At 35.7% G+C, this 23,913-nt stretch overlaps 1 protein-coding gene across 1 annotated transcript in view; it reads left to right on the top strand.

The window, feature by feature from the left end:
* The window catches only part of blo (bloated), an 80,366-nt gene that overhangs the window by 38,042 nt on the left and 18,411 nt on the right, over positions 1-23,913 (top strand). Inside the window, exons 2-5 of the mRNA XM_028311067.1 lie at positions 1,627-1,712; positions 1,954-2,187; positions 19,938-22,726; positions 22,799-22,929. Coding sequence (XP_028166868.1) covers positions 2,049-2,187; positions 19,938-22,726; positions 22,799-22,929 — 3,059 coding nt within the window. The 5' untranslated portion in view covers positions 1,627-1,712; positions 1,954-2,048. The remainder of the gene's footprint in view (positions 1-1,626; positions 1,713-1,953; positions 2,188-19,937; positions 22,727-22,798; positions 22,930-23,913) is intronic.

The following is a 23,913-nucleotide window of genomic DNA, read 5'->3' as shown; positions in this document are numbered from 1 at the left end:
AAGCTCGTACTTTTTGTACTACGTTTTTTCACAATCTCTGTATCAATATAACAAAATTGCTTTCCGAAATCACGAAATGACTGGTTTGATACTGCTAATTAAGTTAATGTATATTTCGACAGATAGTATAGTGTATGTGCACTGAATGTCGATGAGTCTGATGTCTGATACATGAGCAATATTGTGTGGTACGTTAAAAAGAAGATCTTGTGGATTGGTTTCGGGGGTAGACTGAAGCGATCTGCAGATTTTTTCAAATATTATATCTAAGTAGCTTTTGCTCGCGGCTTCGCCCGCGTGGAATTTTGTCTGTCACAGAAAAACTTTATCGCGCGCGTCCCTGTTTCAAAAACCGAGATAAAAACTATCCTATGTCCTTTCCCGGGACTCAAACTATCTAAAAGGCATAGCCTTTCATCAAAATCGGTTCAGTGGTTTAGGCGTGAAAGCAAGACAGACAGACAGACAGACAGAGTTACTTTTGCATTTAAAATATTAGTTAGCAAACGTTTGGTGGTTACTGTCAAGTCAACCTTGACCCTATATCTAACTTCAACTGTGCCACAGTAAAACTCCTTTAGAAACAGGTTTCTTTCATTAAACACCTGCCATATCATAATTATCGTGATATCCTGACTAAAACTGAGCGTGTGTCCTTTTGACACACAGTGTTTTTTATTTTTCCATAGTATTTTTGTTTTGTTTATGTATTTTATGTTTTTTAATAAATCTAAAGGATATCTTGTTTGCTCCCAAAGTTTCCAACTTACACCACATGGTACCAGCGACATTACAAGCTGTCGCAAGTGCTGACCACACTCGCGATGTGGGTCACCGAGAGTAAAAGTGTTTGCAAGCTTAACGACACCACGACTACATAAATCAATATTACCTAAAGCACAAGACTATTTATAGCAGATATTAGTAAATACGAGTAGACTTGTGCAGAAAAAGAATGACACAATTAGTGATATGTTCATTAGTAATAATAAACATACAGCTCATAGAGCTGATGACCGTAGGGGAACTAAAAGTTCTCGAGAGACAACCACGGGCTGGAAGACGTAGTGTGGGCAGGCTCTTAGTGGACCGACGATCTGGTGATGCTTACAGCCCGAGACCGGTCATCGTGTAAGTCCTTGGGGGAGACCTTTATCCAGCTGTGGACGTCATTTGGCTGAAAGGAACGAACGAAATATAAAAGAGGCAAGAGGTCCAATAAAAAAATCGATGTTAAACATTATCTCAACAACAAAATGCTGCATTATTCCCGTGTAACATATGTTATTATCTAGTTATAAACTTTAATTACCCTAAAGCAGTGGTTCTTAACCTTTAAGTGACGAGGGGCCATTTTACCTAATTTCTGTCTAGTCAGGGACCACTTTTTTTTCAAAATCCTTTGAAAGGGGAGGTCGATTTCTCGCCCACTGTGCGCCGTTTGCGTTGTGTTGACTCGTCTCATCACTTCACGCACGTCACTTGTTTATTACGATGTCTTCGCGGACCACTAGGAATGCCTCCAGGGACCTTCAGTGGTCCGCGGACCACCGGTTAAGAACCACTGCCCTAAAGGGTAAGGCTAAATATATTTTATTCGTCTAAACATTGTGTTTATTGTTACAGGTTATTGCAGACACGATGCGGTTAAAATCAGCAGTTTGGCTTTAGTGGAGACCATTTCAGCCCATGATTCAAAGAGATGTGAGGAGGTAAGGAAACAAGTAATTTCAAAATTTATGTGTTGCCATATTTTTGTTTGCTTTACCCATTGGCAAAAGCTTTTGAAAAAATTACCGTAATGTAGTAATAAATAGTTAGATCGCGTTTTTCTCAATTAAAATGTTCAAAAGATGTAACAATCAAAATTGACTCATAAATAAATCAATTTAGGACTAACTAACAACTTTAATTTAACTATATCGGAGTTATTTAGGAGTATAATGTTTCCAGATAAAAAATACCCATGGTACCGAAACGAAAACTGCCCAGTTGACAGTAACCAAACTAAATTAGAGGTACCAAAAACCGGGTACCTCAGATACCCAATGTCTGAAACTGGTATCAAGTCAGACAACGAAGATGGCGATAAGGTAGAAAAAAACGAAACCAGAAACGATACCGAACCGAAGGAAAAAGAGACGAAATCGGTTTCCTTCAATAGGGACGTACACGTCAAACGATTTGGTGAGTCGATGATTGACACCACTGGCGTATCGATATATTTCGACATGACTAAAACACAAAAGTATCCATAAGTGACGTTATCAGCGAGTTTTAAAAGAATTCTGAAAGCTAAGTTATAGATTCAGGATCATTTGAGTTTAGTCTCTAATACAATGTCAGTTGGGGTTGTTTTTTATGTATTTGGTCATGTCGAAATTAATTTGGTTTCACTATGCCCTAAATTAAATGGTTATCGATAAAATATTTTCTCTTATTCGATTCAAAACCATGTACAGCGAGTCGTAATGAGGGATAATATGGACATAAGCTGGGTTTCCATTTGTTTCAAGCTCAATTTTTACATAATTCATCTAAAATTTAACAAATGAAGGCTTGGTATGTAAAGATACCTTTTGTCGTTGTACCTAATAATCAACTAACTGCCTTGTGACTTTTGATTTTTTTTATCGATGTAATTGATACCGATTTGTTGACAACACTGTGCACTGGCACAACCTTTGTATTGTGGTTTGAATAAAAAGTTATGTATATTATTAATTAAATACTTAATCATTATAAACTAGATAGTAGTGCAGATACCTACAACCTACTGTATAAATAATCATTTTAAAAAACATGATTGTTCTTAAAATACATAGTAAACCTTTCTAATGTCTTAAAGATAACCGTTTAATTTAATAAATTAATAGCATACTTACTAATTCCTTCCATACGGTCTGGTATCAATTCCGCTGGTTTATTTGATTCTTACGATATTTATTTACAATACTTACAAAAAAATGGAACTAAATATTCTATATTACGAGTTCGTAAGATTCGGTTGGTCATCTAGGCCTTAATTTATGTTAACCTGTTACTAATTTTCAGTATTAAAACCTTTAATCAAGTTAGAACTTTCAAGTACATTGCACGAGTTACTAAATTCTCAAATAATCTAGTAAATAATTTCAACTCTATACCTACTAATTTCCTGAAAACTTTAATCTCACTTCCAACTCTTCCAAGTAATCAATTTGTTTATAAATGTGGCAATTCTAAAATATATGATTAACCAAACAAATATATCTCAACCAAGTATTATTAAACCAATGATTTACATATTACATGTCACAATAAAAAGTATCAAAAAAAACATACGGGTCGAATTGAGAACCTCCTCCTTTTTTGAAGTCGGTTGAAAAACATGTAAACAACGTTAAAACCAACAAATTCTCAACCTAATCCAATGTTACATAATCGTAATCAGACATAAAAATCAGTTACGATGATTTCCGATACCCAAACAGACATCTATCGTGATGATTCTGACCTCCATCAATCGATAAATTAACGTTTATTCGGCTTTTAACACCATTCATGATAACCCTGGAATCGATTCACTTCGGAAATCGAAAGCAAATCGATGAAACCTGATGAATCAATTAGATGATCGATGCAATCACTAGTAGCTGTTGAAGAGCGATTAATTGAACTATTAAGGTTTTATTGGTTTTTAAAGATTAGATGCGATTGTAGAGTGCTTTAGTAAAGTTCTGGTATTTTAGCTCAATTCGTTTACTCTCAGAAAATTTGCTTTTTATAAAGCTCTTAAATAAGTCCCAACATAATGTGTTCTTAAGCTATCACTGTTTCTTTCTAGCTAGTGCTAAGTGCTAAATAGAAATGTTCTTACTTATTGCTGAGAAACATTATGTAACTCATTCACTGTTAGGTATTGACCTCTATTTCTAAGGTTTTATTTTACTGAATCAGCGGGATAATATTCGTCTTTACAACATTTTTCGTAACTCCCCATACTGAAGTCTGAAGAATACTGAAGATCGAAACAAAATGTAAAGTTGATTTTTATAACGTGTTCTTAACCACTCACTGCTTCGTCTTCGCTCGACGTAGTTCTAGTTAATGCTACTAGCAATGTTCTTAGTGCTGAGAAAAAGGAATTATTTACCTCAGTCACTGTTAGATATTGACCTCTATTTCTAAGGTTTCATAATTTTACTGAATCAGCAGGATAATATTCGTCTCTACTTCCCATACTGAAATCTGAAGGATACTGAAGATCTAGGCAATTTTTTTAGCACCAGTCTTTCAATTTGTCAAGTTCGAAAATCATAGCAGACTAACTTTAGAACCTAGCTACCAAAGTAATCTAAGCTCTGACATTTCATACCACCTGATTAGCATCTAGATCGTAATCAAATAAAGACATGCATTCAGTCAGACAGGCCTTTGATCTATCACAAATTCAATTTGGCAACCATAACATGTTGCTTTATAACCCGACATAGAAGTAACAGTTGAGTGAATGCCTCACAAAAAATACACGATTATTAGAACTCAACACTGCTTAAATACAACTAAACACGAGATCCCAACGCGTAAAACAAAAAACAACAGAATTTAAAGCTCAAACCACACTACAGTTACTCTTTTGACAGACAAGCTATGTATGTCCATAGGCTCCACAAAAAAAAATAGCAATTACAGTAAACAACAAGTAGGTACCTACCTAGAGAAGGGCACAGCTAATGTAAAAATAAGACTGGGAGCACCATCTTCCTGTAACTTTAACAAATGTCAAAAGTCTGTCAAACTCCATACAAAAACACCAGTTACAGTTAAAGATAAGGTTGGGCAACTAAAGCTAAGGAGAGGAATATTTCCTATAAAATCAACTCAATCAATGATGTACGGTATGTAATATACGTGAACGTCAGAATGGCGGGTGTATGATCACAGAAATGAATAAAATAAATATGATTAATTAATACCTGAGGTGTACCTTAGTGTACCTTTAGTTATTTATTTTGTACTTCCCTAAGACGGGAACAATTACGATTACAAAATGAGCCGCCAACCTGATATCAGGTTGGCGGGTGTATGCTGAAATTGGACGAAACAGGTAAGTTATGGTATTCTATTATTTATCATTATTTAGTACCTGAGATGTACCTCACAAAATATTAATACGAACCAAATGCGACGAATAATTAACGAGAAAATCGATACGAAAAATTTGATATCCACCATTTTCTTGATGGCCACCATTTTTATAAGAAGTTAGAAAGTTGATACCGACACAGATAATACATACCGTAGTATTTTTAAAGGGGAACTATAATATTTTCTGTCACCAAAATTTATATTTGTCATCAAGTTGTATCACTAAATAATTAGATCTATCGCCACGAAATATTTTCATTCTCAGATAAACAAATTAATGTGTTCGCAGGTATGAATCACCAAATTAATGTTAATATTATGTGTAAAATAATGGATGGATCACCAAAGAAATTGTAGTGCATTGATTGAATATAAACATCGTTCTTATAATAATAGTTTAGTTACTTAAATAATAGCTTTGTCCTCAAAATGGTAGATCTGTCACCAAATAAATCGATTTTCGATCCCAAACTGCGATTCCCTTTAATTTGTTATTTTGTCACCAATACAATGGTACCTAACATTTTATTTCAATATTGATTATTTCACGTACTATGTGTTTTATTAATTACTATCCTGCTAGAAATTTCATCTAAATACTGCTTTTACCTGTGGGAATTAAGATCCTTGGGGGAGGCATTATATGTCCAGTAAAGTAGTAGGTAGACTGTTTTCGTTGAAACGATGATGATGATAACTCCTAATTTTAGTGAAACTTTTTAAAATTTTCTAGCGACAAAAATATGATTTATTAATGATCACTTTAAATTAATTTGCTTTAAAAAAAAAAGTATTTAAGTATGTTTATATCCGTTGTCTAGTACCCATAGTACAAGCTTTGCTTAGTTTGGGGCTAGCGGCGCAGTGTTAAAAATGTCCAAGGATATTTATTATTTATTATTTTTATTTATAATACTTATTAGGACAAACCTATTAAAATACATTCAAAAATATTTCTCCATGATTTTAGGTGTTTTTTCGTGGAACTGATTTTATATTGTTTGGTGACTAGATTTTGGTGACAAATCTATTATTTTGGGGACAAACTCTATTATTATGGAAACAGAAAACGACTTTAATTGGTGACAGCTTAAATTATACCCTTTTAAAGTCTGTTTTTTATGACACGCACACTTGTAAATTTGCCAATACCATTAATTTGCTACTAGACGAAAAGAACAAAAGAATAAAATTAGAAGAAGAAGACAATGTCCCGATTATTAGTTCCGATTGTTGCCACGTTGGACAACCTTATTTATTACATTTACAGGAGGGCGCTGCTATCAATACTTTTCGATTTTATCAAATTTAATGGTATTGGCAAATTCACAAGTGTGCGTGTCATAAAAAACAGACTTTAAAAATACTACGGTATGTATTATCTGTGTCGGTATCAACTTTCTAACTTCTTATAAAAATGGTGGCCATAAAGAAAATGGTGGATATCAAATTTTTCGTATCGATTTTCTCGTTAATTATTCGTCGCATTTGGTTCGTATTAATATATTTGTGAGGTACATCTCAGGTACTAAATAATGATAAATATTAGAATAGCATAACTTAACTTTTTCGTCCAATTTCAGCATACACCCGCCAACCTGATATCAGGTTGGCGGCTCATTTTGTAATCGTAATTGTTCCCGTTTTAGGGAAGTACAAAATAAATAACTAAAGGTACACCAAGGTAGGTACACCTCAGGTATTTAATCATATTTATTTTATTCATTTCTGTGATCATACACCCGCCATTCTGACGTTCACTAATATACGGGTTTCCTGGTTCTCCTCTTTCCGGCTTCCTCTAATATAGAAGTTTAATTACTAATCAGACAACAATTAGTTTAAAAGTAGCAATAGGTATTTCAAGAAAAAAATATGGCTCTGAAAGTGGGTTTGGAATTCGTGTTGCTTCTCGTACAAAGTGCAACGGCGTAGTGTAGTCTGCCCCTTATTTGTGGTGAGATAAAAAACCAAGACAGATCTGAAGAGCGTGTTTTGATGTCTTTAGACAACTATTATTTGTAAAACAAGTGTCAACAAAATAATTACATTATGTCAAAGGGTTTGTTAAGACGATTGATAGCTATTAGATAATAACTCACATGAATTTGCACCATTATTAAATTTTGTTACGATTACTCGTAGTATGAATTTATGAGGTTTTATGTGGGTTAGGTTGTACACAGAATTCATATCAGACGCTGGCACACCAAGCTAAACAGTGGAGCCTTAGGTGATTCGGCCATTGTCGAATGTTCGCTTGATTGCAGTAAAAATGATACTCTGATGTCTGTCGACTGTGCATCATTACCTTTGTCTTGCATGTATCATTTGGAGATAATAAGGAAATTTTGAAAATTGGGAGGAAAAGATGTGGCAGATAATAATTGTGATTTGTGATTGACACCGATCACACCTTGGCTTATGTTTATCCCTACAATTAAATTAAAATTATTCTCAATCTCAACGGTCACGTTATAAAAATTTTGAAAGTGGTCTACAACAAAGGTTAATAAACCCTGTGTCTTTACTTGTTTATTACATAAGAACACCATGATTCAATATGTAACTAAACCGTGACCGGACCCCAATTATGCGTATGCGTCCGTGACGTTTTGACATAATCATAAGGTGGCATAAGCTATGCCCGTAAGTGATTCAAGTTGATTGTAGCCAAGTGCCAAATGTGTTCATGTAACTTTGCATTTGAACTTTTGTTTCTCCTACTATAATACATAGACAGCTTATAAACAGTTCGTAAGCAATTCGTTCTTTTTAATTTTTAAAATTATTTAAAATGACTTTAAATAAATTTTTGACTTAACTATTTACTTAAAATGTGAAGGTCAATATTCCGCAGAGGCAGACCTATCCTCATCATTATTATGTATTTACCAAAAAGTTTTCCTTTGGTAGAAACCTGGGTATTTTTATGACCAACCAATGAAGGGTTATTTAATTGCTATTGTGTAATAAAAGTCATGTTAATTCTTTACATATCGAAGCAGTAAAAAGCTTGATAATCTCAGAAAGGAGATCGAATTCTTCATTCATTCTTATGAATGTCTAATTTGAAAACTGTTCTCTTTAAGAAAATTATAAAATACTTATGCACAATTAACGTTAATGTCTAAATAAAATGATGCAATATCAATAAAAGTGGTCCAATAACGCTACCCTGCGGCACCCATTAAGTCTCCGCGTGGGGGCTAACGATATGAATCTGCGTTTGTGTGGCAGACCTAAAAAGGCTTCGGATGACTACACTGAACGCACACAAGCGGTTTTCGTATCGACATTGACCTGGCAGTAGTTCCTTTTGTGGTCAACAGTTTCGAAAGCCTCAGCCTGGACTGAAATGACGATTAAGTCTCTTTTAATATGTTAATCGGATGCGATTGCGAAGTCTACAGATGTAATCGCCGATTTAGGATCGAGTTTAGCTGACGTTTAGTCTTGACTAGGTATAATGATCATATCAATCAGTTTGCGATTTTGGACTGCGGTTTTCTTTGCGAATTGAGAAACGGAAGCGAGGTTAGGTTTTGAATCATTAATAACACATACGTATTAGTGCTGTTGGCATTATCGGTCATGCACCTAGGTATACACACGATAAACGTTGTCTTTATCATTTAGCCGATTGCGATAAACATTGGAAAAACCAAAAAAGTTAACTATTTGTACTGATTACACAAAATACATTACTATCATGAACCTGATTTTTTTCCTGAAAGAAAATTTGTAAATGTTAAAGTGTATTTTTTTAGAAAAACACTAATTTCTTTCAGTAAAACTTCTAAAGGTAGAAATACTGATTATGTAACACTTGTGCCAAAGCATTAGTAACTAGATCCTACTTGAAAACTTTTGTGCTTTGAACTGTCCAGCTTAATTGATGAGTGTAAGCCGGTCAATTGTCTGTTGAGAACCACTATTACGGTGACCATTACAAGCTTCTATAAGTGCTGCTGATTTATTGCCAGCTTCAACAGTTACATAACTTGCAATGTTACGCAATAATCAAATCTCAGGCTTATTTTGATGATTAATTGCAACAACTGGGCACTGCAACATCAACTGAAAAACTTGATTTAAAATTATTTTTGTCATGCGAACTTCAAAATTGTCAGAATTCTCTTCCAGTAGCGGTCCTATGGAAGTCCTATTGTCCTGTCTCTAAATTGCACGGTATTTACTGAATGTAGTGCTACATAATTAATCTTCATGTTCGCATTATCAATTTCGATTGTAAGTAATCCAACGAGAGTTAATATATTTAGGTTTCTATAGGTCTAATTAAATAATAATTCATATTACTTACGCACGGAATCATTTTAATCATAACCAAGCAATGTGTAGACAACTTTTATGACTAATCGCCTTTATTAAAAGTTTATTGTATTTCCAACAAAATGCACATTTCCTTGCAATCTTAATTTGAATTCCGACAATCAGGAAGGTAACTCTTTCAACCTTGATTGCACTTATTAAATTCAAATTAGTTGGCTCGTGGGCCGATACTATCTGGGGCGATGAAAGATGTTCAACCTACGGCAGGCATTCTTCACATTGACCTTCAATACTGGTTTAGACAATATGTATTGTCTCCGGTACGCTGTTTGCTGGGTCTACTGCGAAAACTATTTCAATCGGACAAACGCTCTGAATTTTTAGGCTTGTTTTACTGGCGGTTACGTTTTCACGACTAGCAAAATGTTTTTTTTGTTTTTAGGTAGAATTGAAAAACCTTAAATGCCTCATATTACAACTACTTATGATAATATTATCAAAGTTCCTGCAACATTAAGGACTCATCTCTACATTACTGATCTAGTCTCTTCTATTAACGTTTTACAGAAACTCAATGGAAATCGTGTCGTATAAGAACGAAACTCGAACTTTCTTTTGAGTCAGGTTGAAAATAAATTGAAGAATCTTGTAGCAGATTGATAATAGGTGACGACAACTAGATCATCTCAGCTATTGCAAACAACAAAATAAACTAATTGACCTTCACTGGTTGGGTTTTTATTGGCGGTCAAGCTGTAGATCCTGGCTACACAGGAGTTGCAGCGGTGGGAACGAGAGGTGGGAAAAGTCCCGTAAGCAATCAAATAAAGTGCCACAGTATTTAGCTTGACGTGTCCCCATCTAACCACAAATATGTCTTTTAATGTTATTTTTAATAACTTATTCCAATCCCAAATTGCATCCGAACCAATAAAACAACATAATAGCCATCAAATCAAACCAGTAGCTCAGTTAGCAAAAAATGTGAATTCAATATGTTTCAATGAAAACGTATCAAACGGAAGCCTCCAAGGCTCGCGGTGTCCGAGGTCTGTTTACGCCTCCGCTTCTGCTTGTAGTGGAATTTTGGGCCGTGGCTTGACTTGTAGCGAGTTGAAATTCTTATAAGTAAATTTAGATGAGTATAATAGAGCCAAATTATTATTGTATTTTATTATGTATAGAGGTGTTTGATTTTAGTCTTCTAGTAATTATGTAGGTAAGTACTGTGTAAGAATAAGATTATATTCGTTACTAGCGACCCCTGCTTCGCACAGGTACAATGTTATACTTAAAACCTTCCTCTTGAATCACTCTATCTATAAAAAATATCACATCAAAATCGCCCCGGGTGCCAACCCAACGGGAGTTGCAGCGGTGGGAACGAGAGGTGGGAATAGTCCCGTTTTGTCGCACTTTTCGCGTTTTTTACTCGTCATCATTACCGAAAGCTCGCTTGCAAACAAGCCGCGTCTTTTTCAGACTACCAGTTGTTCGCCAAGTTCGATGACGTCATTAGCAAATACATGTTATATTTGAACAAGTGAACTGTTAATGTGCTTCATGGTGTTTGGCTTCGTTCAAATGATGCGACAATCATTGGAAATACAGAGTCGTAGAGCAAACAGTTTTATGACCTCTATGCTGATTTAATGCAGGCTCGAGTTATGTCAAATCTATTTTTAGATACCGCTTGCGATGTAAATGGTTTATACGGCTTTTTAGGCTAAGTTAAACCAACTTACTTTACCGATAACCGGCGTTTTATGGAGTTTGACAGATATTTATTTGACGTTTGTTAAAGTTAAAATAAGATGGTGCAACCCAACCTAGGTATGAAATACATTAATGCCCGATAAACGATGCTTGCATAAGTGAAGCCGCAAATCGAACGCACAGCGTTGAATTCTGTCTGTGATTGGTTCGTTTGTCACCCTGTGCGTCCACGCGCACTGTGAGACCTCATAGTAATGTTTGTGAATACGTTTTTTACTCACTATTTGTCCCTTGACGGATTCGAAGCTGCAACCAAAAGTGACGTTCGACAAAATATGAAGATCTTACTATGCCTGGCGGCAATTGAGAAATCTGGTTTTGGAAGAGGCATAAAATGTGGAATAAATAAATAATACGTTTTATGACTTTACTCGAAGCTTGTTGAACCTCGATAATATAGTGGAGAAACAAATAAAAATACTGCTCAGTTTTCTGATTGATTGTCAAGACAGTGGATTGAATAAAAAGGGTTTATTCAGATTTTAATTCAATTCATGTCGTTATAAGACTGGGCAAAAAGCAAGGACACGCTTCACAAACATGTAGGCAACTTTTACTGCGTCCTTTTTGGTGACTGCAGTATGGTCATGGTTCATAATATTGACTCGATATAATCATCCAGCGGAAGATCAGATAAGACTGATGATTCCATGCCTCATGGAACAGGTTCTGATCTACTAATATTATAATAATAATAATAAATAACTTTATTTCAGTACCAAAGTTTCTTATAACTAAAAACAAAGGTTGACTCATTCTTTTAAGTGCATTTGCACCTGTGTCAGAAGGAGCCACTCTTCCGTAACTACAAAATGATTGCTACTAACAATTGATACATGTTAAAGTTTAATACATGAAAAGAGAAACAGTAGTGAATCCGCAGTAATTATCCACACCAATATTATAAAGAGAAAATATTTGATTGTATAAAAATTTAGAATATAGTTTAAGTTGTAGTTGTAAATATCCAAATCCTAAGGTACGTAAAACAATGAGAATTTATCCAGATTTGAGTAGTAGTTCGGTCTCTGTATAATCTAAGGTTTTTAGCCAGGATGTTACCAAAGTCTTAATTTCCCTGCATGGCATAGGATAGATGTCTAAGATTTCGTTTATACGATTGTACAAGAATGATGACAGAAAGAAAAATTGACTTTTAGCAAATTGTGAGTGTATCTGCCTACTAGTGGCCACCTTGTGACGTCTTCGTTTTTGTTGTGTGTTGGGATCGAAAATCAATAACTTGTGTGTTTTTATTACGGAGTGTAGAATGTAAAGTTTTCGAATAGTAAGTAAGTCCGCTATAGAGTATAAAGCCTCTGTTGAAAATCTACGCTTTTTAAAATACATCACCTTTAATAGTGCTCTTTGAGCACGTTCCACATCTAAAAATTTTGTTTTTAGAGCCCCACCCCAAACAGTTAGACAGTAAGTTAGAACGGACTGCGCTAGTGCCACATAAATCCGGTTGAGCAGCTTTTCGGAGGCTATATGTCTCAATAGTTTAAAGATCCACATCAACTTCCGAGTCCTACCCACAACGAGATCGATATGCGATTGCCACGAGAGTCTCTGGTCCAGCATAACACCAAGGTATTTGACAGATGACACCTTTTTTATATATGGACACTGGCAGAGAGCATCTCTGGGGCATCCAAAGTCGTGTATCCTAACAACAAAGTCATTATTTGGCTGGTTCCTGTCACGCAATGAAAAACACATGTAATTTGATTTCTGAGTGTTAAGCGTTAGCCGGTTAAGCTTAAGCCATTCAGCGATAACAGATAGACCATTCTCAGTTTCAGTCCCAACTGCATCCCAAGAACTACCAGTGAAGACCACAGCAGTATCGTCAGCATAGCAAAATATCTTAGCATTCTTAATTCCAATACTGCAAAGGTCATTTATGTAGACCAGGAATAATGTTGGGCCCAAAACACTACCTTGAGGGACCCCATAGGTAACTTCGGTTTTACTGCTCATAGTATTTCCTATTTTTACTCTTTGTGTCCTTTCGCTGAGATAGTCCCTTAAGAGTCGATGTGGTGTTCCCCTTATTCCCACATCTGTTAGCTTCTCTAGAAGGATGGGGATAGAGACGGTGTCAAAAGCTTTTTTTAAATCTAAAAATACAGTTAAGCATTTAGCTTTCTTATCAATTGTCTCGACAATTAAAGAGGTTAAGGCACCTACAGCATCATCTGTACATCGCCCACCTCGAAAACCATATTGCGCTTCCGATAAAATATTATATTTTTCAAGATATTGCAAGAGTCGCTTATTTAGAAGTTTTTCATTAATTTTGGATATTGCCGGCAAAACAGATATTGGCCTATAATTATTGACATCGTCCCTATCTCCATCCTTGTACACGGGTGTAATGACGGATTCTTTTAAGGGTTTCGGGAATACTCCTGAATTGAAGCACAAGTTGCATAAGTGTGCGATGATTGGGACTATTTCATTGGCAGCGAGCTTAAGGAATCCAGTAGGAATACCGTCACAACCCGGAGCACTTTTGGTTTTTAATCCCATGAGAACAGCACAGACCTCCTGCTCGTCGGTATCTAAGAGGACAAAGGAAGAGAGTGCGGTATTTCCTGGAGGGAAATTGGGAAAAAGGGAAATTATAAAGCTGAAGAGTTTGTTTGTTTGTTTATTTAAACGCGCTAATCTCAGGAGCTACTGGTCCGATTTGAAAAATTCTTTCAGTGTTAGATAGCCCATTTATCGAGGAAGGCTATAGGCTATACAACATCACGCTACGATCAATAGGAGCAGAACAATAATGAAAAATGTTGCGAAAACGGGTTTTCACGCGTACGAAGTCGCGGGCACAGCTTTAGTACAATAAACATTTGATCTAGTCTTTAACAACGAATCTACATAACCTAAGAAGAAGAAGAATGTAGTGTAATTTTATCCAAAGATTAAGGGAGTTCGAAGTACCTACATTATAAGGAAGATCAAAGTAGTGTTTTCGTACCACCCCTATATTTTCAATATTCCACCAGCTCGCACTAAGCGTTTCGCTAACACTTATAATGCGAACAGCTGGGGGCTGGAATTCACTCACTTCTTTCCCGAACATGATAATCCGGGCCTCTTCATGTAGGTACCATCCTAGACCTGTTTTGTGCTGCATAAAAAAAGTTTTTTTTTCCAATATTTTACGATAAGTGTGCTACCGACAATGATCCTCCAAATTGTCTATGTCTACGACCGGTTCCCAAAAACGGCTCTTCTAACTGTTCCGCCGACATTATGGTACGTTTCCTTTATTAATGCTAATTCCAGCTGTAAATATCTGACTCCACAACATATCAGGTGTTTGTTTAGACTCATTCCACAAGCCATTTTGACGGTATGTTAATGTGTTTGTGGCACTAAATGTTTTAATTTGTTCGATTTATTATTTGGAATCCATTATTTAAGTAGTAGAAGCGTGCTTCCTGCTAGATTAGTAATGGATAAAACTTATTTTATGTTTCCAGTCTTAGAAGTTGAAAAATGACACTTTTTTTAATTACTTTTTTAGAATTTTTAGTGACTAGAGTTACTGGTTTTGTGACTTCTAAGAACGCATTATTTTAATTCAGTAAAACCGTGCGATTTTAATATCGTGACGGTAATGGAAAATTAAATTAGCTCCATGCATTTGGATAAGTGCTCTACTATTCCTAGATTTATGTTGGCAGCTCTGCAAATTCCCGCCAGAACTGGTCTTTTTTTTAAATGGCGTGTGACAGCACTGGCACAAAGGAATTTTGACACCCACACGAGTTACTCACCTCCTCTCAGCACTGTAGCAAAAAAAATAATAATGACTACACTGAAGTCACTCGATACTGTTGTTTGGACAATGATTAATTTGAATTTGATTCGGTGAGTGTATTCATTTATTTTTTCATACATAGTGGTACTTTTCAGGCGTTGTAACGTCTACTTTTTCAATTGACACATTCAATTTGATTTTAATACACTCAGCAGTTATTATGTCTGATAAAAACTAGTCTAGCATTCATTGAATAGTTTAAAAAATTTAGGTTATCAACTAAGGTTGAGTTTGAGTTGCACCAGCTCACTTTAACCGTAACTTTAACAATAACCGGTGTTTTTGTATGGAGTTTGACAGACTTTTAACGTTTGTTAAAATTAAATTAAGATGGTGCAATCCAGCTTTTACAAGTGTTTGAAAAGGGTCGTTCCATGAAAAATGTTACCGAGGGTGAAAAACTAAATAAGTATATTCTTTTCGCATTAAATCTGATGAATTTTGAAAGTAAACATTCCAAATTATAATGTGCAACAAAAAAAATCTGAAAGAAACAAGTAATTATTAAGTTATTAGTTTTCAAAGTCTATACTTAAGTCAACTGTCTGAATGATCATTTTCTCTCTAATTATTGGTAATATGATTTAAAAACAAACTATCAATCTGTGAACCGTTTTGCTACTATATGATTTGAGGGCACTTATCATAGTATTGGTAGATAGCGTCATAATCCCAAAAAAAATTATAGTCATCAAGTTTTAAGTGTGTTTTCTTGTTACTTCGGCGATGTAACGCCCGAAACAAAAAAACGGGTATTTGTGTTATTATTGTACCTTACACATGGATTAGGGTAATAATATTTGGTAAGAGTAAGGTCATGGTAGTGATCATTTCAAATACTAACTAATATCTGAGCGTGATAGTAAAGTAGTATGTTTTTTTCTTGATTAAAAACTGTAACACCCGAAACGTTTCGGGTATTACATTTTTATTTACATGTCGATAATGTGTGTATATTGCTTGTAGAAGTCAAAAAGTATTACTGTGAGGGTCCTTCGACCTCCCACTAGCGCTGGCATCAAAAAGGAGTCATATTTCTCCATTTTAGACTTTTTTGAAATTTCGACTTAACACAAAAATTAGGGTATTGTTAAAAAGTCTGGATGTTCGACATTTCCAATAAATATGGTAATTAGAAATTAAAGTAATGCTATTTCAAGTCAAAAACAATATAAAAAGCTATATGCTGAGGAAAAATTAAACTTGAACTTTGTATATTATTTAAAAAAGCTGCTTCGTAATTTCAAACCAGAATTCGCTCTATTTGTGTTTATTTCTTGTACTCCTTATTTTGTAGTACCTAGAGACTAATAAAACACCGATTTTATCGATAAAACGCGTTGAATTTTCGTACTCGTAACACCCGAAACAGAACCATTGTAACACCCGAAACAAAGAAAATAAAAAAATAGTAAAACGTTTTATATAACAGTGATAGTATGTTACGTGGTTAGTAAATTTCAAACTTTAGAAGTCCTGTAAGTTTTAGGTATGATTCCTTAAGAAAATTCGCTAAATTTCGAGTAAATGCAGCAACAGTCAGAACATAGAGGCAAAATCTCGTAACGCCCGAAACGCACACTTTTCGACTCATATTTTCGTTATCCTATATTCTAAGCTGTACAAACTTTATTATTTAGATAAAACAACTAAAAACGGACAGATTAAAGCACTAATATTATTAAAATACTATTTCAAAATACGTGAAATTGTTGAATATGTGTGTACGAACGTAACACCCGAAACGATGGAATGACCCAAAAGTTTTTATGTCTTCTGTTACTATCTTCTATATATTAAAAATACGAAAACAACTTTGTGCTTGTTTGTCTACCTATCCAAGAATGGGACAAATAATGAATTTTGATATAGAGATTGGACCTTAGAAGATAAGTCTAGGACTACGTTAGGTCCCGAAATATGAGAAATTGAAGGGGGTGTAATAGAGGATGACAAAAATATCAATCATTGCTCAAGTTATGGGATGTAAAAGTCACCATGAATGTAGTGTTAGTGTTTTTTTTTTTTCGGTCGCAATGCGCAAAATATTCTGCGACAGACCGAAATTCATATAGGCAAGGCCGCAGGCAAAATCTTGTATTTTAACGTTTAATATCGCCATTGATATTATCTGTAATCTTCGAACTTTTCTCTCGGACATCTCAAAAGGCAGAGTCATTGAAACCCCTAATCAAAATGCCGATTTCTCAGTTATTTATCAAGATTGGTATCGATAATGTTTTTTATCATTCTTTTCAAGATTTTAATTCATAAAAATAAATTTTCGGCGCGTAAAACAAGGGGCGGTGCCGCTTTTGAGTTTCTCATCTAGATCCGTTATCGTGCACGAAAAACATCTCGCACGTTACTCGAAATAAAATACATAAGTAGGCAGGCAAGTATAACGTTTTAAGGCGAATCGCTTTTTACGGAAATTTAACTTATCGAAACTAATAAACTGTTTGTAAGTAGTGAGTTACAGATGCATAAAAAGTAACTAAAGAAGAAAATATCACTCAAAATTCAAACAACTTTCAGACTGAAGATGAAGGTGACTGAGTTTCTTCTGCCACTTCTTCTCAACACCAGCACATTATGTTGTCCCGAAGTGGTGGTAGGGCAAACGGACATATTATTAAATAACTTTTATTTTATGAATATTTTTGACTTTGACTTGGACAGAGGAGAATTTGACCATCATTACACCATTATGTTCTTGCAATGTACTTAGACCAACAGAACATGACTTAATCGGTGTGAACTCCAAAGCAAGGAATTGTATTTTTGTCACACAATCATGTCGATTTAACTCTGCAAACTCTACAAAACTATAATTAAAGAATCCAGAAGTCTACTAAGAACCTCCGAGTCGAGGGATCTAACATTTTTACTGGGACCACGAAAGATATTGTAGTTACTTATAAATAAATCTAGTCACCGTTAAACGTATTTCCTAAGAACTTACCCAAACAAGGCATATTAATAACTTCTAGGTATTGAAATAAGAAAAACGGCTCTCCTTAAGCCGAAAGCTCGTTCTAAAAATAGGCATGACACGCCTCTACCGATGCAGCGCATAATTTTGACTCTGTGACAAAGTAATTTGAATGTGTAGCAGGTACGCATCTTGTTTATGACCAGAACCTGTATTGTAAAGATAAAAAAACTGCTAAAAAAGAAATAAAAAGTCACTAAAGAGGTACATAGAGACGACGTAAAGATTTTTGAAAAATATCGTTAAAAATCTTGGAGATTTGAGGCCAATACTAATGCTATATAAACCATGTGATAAAACTAAGTAGGTAGTAGGTATGTAAGTACATAGTTATGTTCACGTTATAGATAAAAGTTTTTTTTTAACCTTGATTCGAAAATTATCGGTGTTTTTAGGATGTGAACTTTTTTCCAATGTTTTAATTCAAATTTTTGGAAAGAGGTGAAGAATGTTGAAACTTCGATCTTGTATTTTCTACTTGTTTTGAAGGGGTTTTGAATCAGAATTAGAATATTTGTTAGCCGAGGCTATACCTGTACGTTTTTACCTTTTGTTTTGTATTGGCAGTCAAGATCTAAATCAAGGCTAGATAAGAAGTTGTAAGAAACTGAAGCCCCTTCTTTAGTATCCCCTTATACTCGTACTCCTACAAATCAACATTCAAAATCAAGCTTTTCTTAACTTTTTAAGTTATGTAAAGCTTAACTTTTTCAATTTTACAAGTATCTTTGTAACTTATTTTTGATCCTTTGATCGGTCATTCATCATTAAATCCAAAAATTATTCCCTATTTAGCTAATTTGGAGATATACAATACCCATACTACACAGGACGTGAATCGATCCAAAGCAAAAACTAAGCTTCAACATGATTAATGTTGTTCAATGCAGTAATCTCCTTTGTATAGGTTTTATTTATCAAAACACACTTTTTATGGTTTGTGATGATGGCTATGACGGTTACTTGTTTAATATAATATTGGTTTTTATGGGGTTTTTTAGTCGAATGATGTTGTCAGTTTATAATTTAAGACTCTACACCAGCGGTTCCCGAAAGGTGGTCCGCGGAACCCTGGGGTTCCGTGGAAAGGCCGCAAGGGTTCCGTAAAAAATATTATCCCACGTTTCGTGACCGACGTTGTTCGCTCGCACCGACTTGTTTACGCACAAGGGAGGGCAGGGTGTGCGGGCGGAGTAGTACGGGGGTTTCGCTAGGAAAAGTATAATCAATTAGGGTTCCTTGGCAAAAAAAAATTGGGAAACCCTGCTCTACACAATGTGCGCTGAAGTGCAATTGATAAAGACATAAGTGTGCGTGTAGACGTGTGTGTTATTTTAACAAAGATGATCTTAATTAGTTTTTTTTAAGTTTAATGAGTAAAGTAGCCAGGCTCGGGAATAAAATCTTAACCACGTAGTGATGTACGAATCATAACCTGAAAACACTCTTTTTGATAATTTATGTATTTTATAATTTAATAATCATTATTTTGTAGTCAAAACGCTAACAACTTATTCTTTAACGTTCTTCATTTAATACTTTAAATGTATAACTGTGGATTGTAAATTAACTTACATATTACGTATGTAACTTTACTTCTAGTAATAAAAATCTTTCTTTAAAATTGTAAATAACTATTACTTACCAATATGAGTATATGTTAACTGGCATATCGAAACTAATTACTAATTTAACTGTGCGGTAGTGTTAACTAAGGTGACTAAGACTAACTACATGCCGAATACTGTAACTTTAAATAGTTAAATCTGACCTTAGATCTGTGATCACTTGACTGTGGTGCTATTAGATATTGGGATATTATGACTCAAATTTGCGATATCCTAGTTCCAGTATTCGGCTGATAAATATTTAATTGCAATGGAAATGAAAACTATACTCCTATTTCAGGTAAAACCGGTAAACCGCGTGAGACGCGGGGCACCTCATCCGAGCCACCAGTAAGAAAAGAACCATTCACACACCTCTCAGAGAAGGAACTGATAGAAGAAGCAAATAAGGTGATAGCACAAGCTTCAAGTGTCACCTGCACAGCCGACCATCCTCCTGAGAAGTTCTTCTCTCTGCCACACAGAAGAAAGTTCAAAGAAGATAGGTCAGGCAGAAGAAACAGCGACGATAACACTGACAATCCGATAAAAACCAATCTAGGCAGATCCACTAGTGATGTAAGTTCAAAGAAGAGGAAAGAAAGAACATCACTGTCAACACTTTTTAGACGCGCTCAAAGAACCAAAAGCCCAGATGCCCCCGTTAAAGTTACAACGAAACCGATTGTTGTTGTAAAAAGAAGCAAAAGTGACGTCTCAGATTTAAAATCAAACACAAACCTGAATACCCAGGTCAAACCTATTCGAAAAAGATCTGGCAGCGAGTCCGAAGAGTTCTTAAAATCTTTGCGCAACAAAAAGTCACAGCTATCTCCAATAATCGAGAGCTCACCCCGTGAAGATTATTTCAAGAAAACTCCTCCTTTGGAAGTATTTCAGAAACAAAAGTTATCTCAAAAAGACAGTAATAAAAGTGATGATCTAAAATCCAGCAACGAAAGTAGGAAAGTTAATCCAGTAGAAAAACCTCCTAGATACAAAACACCTGAGAAACAGGAGCCGAAACCTCCTGCCAGGACTAAAAGAGGGAAATCTTTAGAAAAGGACAAAGAGAAATCGCCACCTATTACTGAAACTCCTAAACGAAAAACTGAGGTTAAGAAAACACTTTTAGTAGATGAAATAGATTCACACAAAACTAAAGATACAAAGCCAGCAGAAGTAAAAGATAAAATCAAGGAGAGTATAAGAAAAATTGAAGAAAACGTTTATGGTGATAAAGAAATGATCCATAGCAGCCAATTACCTCCTGATAAGCCACCGCTAACAAGGGGTCACACTGTAGATCATTTAGTGAGAATCTTGAAGGAGGACCAATCGTCGCCACCGCCAAAAACTCACTTGATATCTCCACCAAACGGTACTAATTCCAATCAACCATTCTCTTACATCAAGCCTAGTGTAAGTCCTGATCCTAATTTATTTGTACGTACAACGAGTCCAGACCGAGTGCCTTCTCCAGTAAACAAGATGACTGATAAAGGAGTTGTCTACGCCCAAGTGGTTAGAGACTATGGAGATAATACTTCTAGTCGTATTGGCAAACAAACCGTACATAAAACGTATTCACCTTCAAGAGAGAAATATGGGAACCATTCAGACGAAGACGAGGGCTACGATGAAAGACATAAACATTCTAACACCCGCTTCAATTACAATAACAAGACTAACGGTAATGAGAACTACAATAGTATAGAAGGTTACAAAATAACTGACTCACCTATAAGGCCTAGATTCCGCGAGTATAAACTTACAAGCTTTGATGACTTTGAACCTACATACGCAAATGAATATCCTGGTGATAATAATAAAACACATGATTACATCGATACTTTCCGGGGAAGAGGGGACGGAATGGATACAATGAAAAAGCACTATGAAAGTGAAAACAATAAACTAGACTTTGATTTCAACGAATTAAGTCATAGACGTCAGCTTTTGGAATCCAAACTAAATGCTCGGAAAATAGAACGAAAAAGATTGGTGACTGCAGAGCCTATTTCAAGGTACTTAGCCGAAACAGACCCCATTTATGAAGCAGAAAAACGCAGACAAGCGACAGAAAAATATGTTGATGAGACAGCTAGATATTACCGTCATACATTAGAGAGAGATGGTTTTGCTGAAAGCAGTGTCACTGAGGATTACAACAAGTATGAATCAGACAATAATAAAGTCAAATACAACACTGAAACTAGAACATACCAGAAAGTTCCTAGAGGAGAACTGAATAGACGTGAGTTCTTAGACAGCTTAGAGCCTGAAGCTCGGTTGAGGGAAGAAAAGAAGGTGTTCCCTCCTGAGCCTGAATATGAACCACCAAGTCTAGAGTTCAATTCTGGTAAGCCCGTACTTACGCCTGATGAGTACAAGGAAAAGAAATACAAAGTGAAGAAGAATCTCAATTCTAGTCATGACGTAATACAGACCGGTCAAAAGTACAAGGGCAGAGACGACTGGTTTGGTAAGAGAAAGGGGCATTACGCGTCTAATCCTGAGATAGCTCAGGAAAGAGAGGACGATTATGCCAACATTCGATATGAAGCCAAAAACGCTGAAACTTACCATAATTCTTTGCGTCGTGTAAAGAACAAAGACCGATACTATAAAGAAGACTATGGTATGCGACGACATGATTCTGGCGACAGCCGAGAATACTACCGAGATGACAGATCGCCCCGTCGATACGATGTTGACAATCGCTTAGTCGATTCTGGAATCGAGAACGATTTCAGAAGGGATTCAAATAGAGAGCTTCATAGAAGACACACAAGACATCAGAGTGACGACGATGTCCACAATACTTCTCTATTCCTGGCGAGTGAGAGGAGGCATACAGAAGACAACTATCCCAGCGAACAGATATACGCCAACGGCGAATATCTGGCAAGGTTTAAAGATTTCAGGGAACAGTCTGGCTATGGGAAAGAGTACATTCGGAGGGAGAGGAGTGCTGACGATGGGTCACATTTTGAGCCTAAACATGACAGATATGAGAAAAGTCCAAACGATGACAAAATAAGTGCGAAACCTCCTAAAGCCACAAAGAAACTTTCTGGACTCGAGAAGGTAAGATTTTTATACGATCAAAAAGAATTTAACCTCAATACAGAGTGTAAAAGGTTGTGATTTCTTTATCAGGTGAAACAGTTGTTCTCTCGCGACTCTTCGAAGAAGAGCAAGAAAGAGAAGGATGTGGTCCAGCCGAAGCCTCGCACCCGGGTGCTCAAGAGCCCTGAACATCTTGCTAGAGATGACTCTGAATACAGAAGGTAAATCCCAGTACTGTTGGGTATAATAGTTCTATATTATTCCGTCATACCGGCACTCACTTGACTTGATCATATTAGGCAAATATTTTTCTGTAAACTGCAATGATCAACTTGCAGATCAATGTAGAATGAGAAGGATTGAGATTCATTCGTCAACCATTCCTTATAGTTTCTTATTGTAGTTTGTCTGACTTTAACATTTCTAATGTAAAAAAGTCAAAAAGTCAAAATTTCTTTATTTGTTTAGACTAATAAATAGTTCTTACAAATCGTCATTTTGCTCTTAAGGAGCCTCTACATGTCTCATAATCTTTTTACCCTACCAGCGCTTCGAGACCAACATTTGGCAAGTGCTGAGAAGAAGCGCCGCAACAAACTCAGTCACCACTGTCTGCCGGTTAATATAAATAAATAGAAATAGTAGTAGTAGGTACATTCGATTCAGGAGCAGTTCACTGAATTTACCATGCATTCTTGTATGGTGTATCTTATAAGAATGGGTATACAAGATTGCGTGGTATATTAAACAAGGTAGTGACGTGCTAATATCTAGACTTACATATTAAGATACTAGTAGAAATGACTCGCATACATAAATTTGAATAACTTGGATTGACCAGTCCCCAAAAGCAGCGCCTGTTCACAGACATGACGAGTGAACCAGCCATCGCTTCACTCGACCATATTAGAGGGAATGTAACGACCCGCCTCACTACGCCACCACCCCAGAGACATTTTAGTGAGAATGACAATTCCAAGTTATCTCTTTAAAAAAAACTAAAAATAAAGCTAAGTAACAGTCCAGATTGAGAAGCATGACACTATAACGTTTGAGAAATTATTATTAGTTTATACATTACTTACCATTTTAATTATTTTTAGTGCGAGCATGAGAGGACCATAATCCTACTCCCAGGATGTAAATACCTATTTGGCTCCACTCATCGTTATCATCATCATTTCAGCCACAGGACGTCCGCTGCT

The sequence above is a fragment of the Ostrinia furnacalis genome, unplaced genomic scaffold (genome assembly GCF_004193835.3).
Source record: "Ostrinia furnacalis isolate ACB-3 unplaced genomic scaffold, ASM419383v2 OfSCF3159, whole genome shotgun sequence".
NCBI lineage: Eukaryota > Metazoa > Arthropoda > Insecta > Lepidoptera > Crambidae > Ostrinia > Ostrinia furnacalis.
Note: the sequence above shows the minus strand (reverse complement) of the source record. Positions and strands in the feature narration are given on the sequence as shown.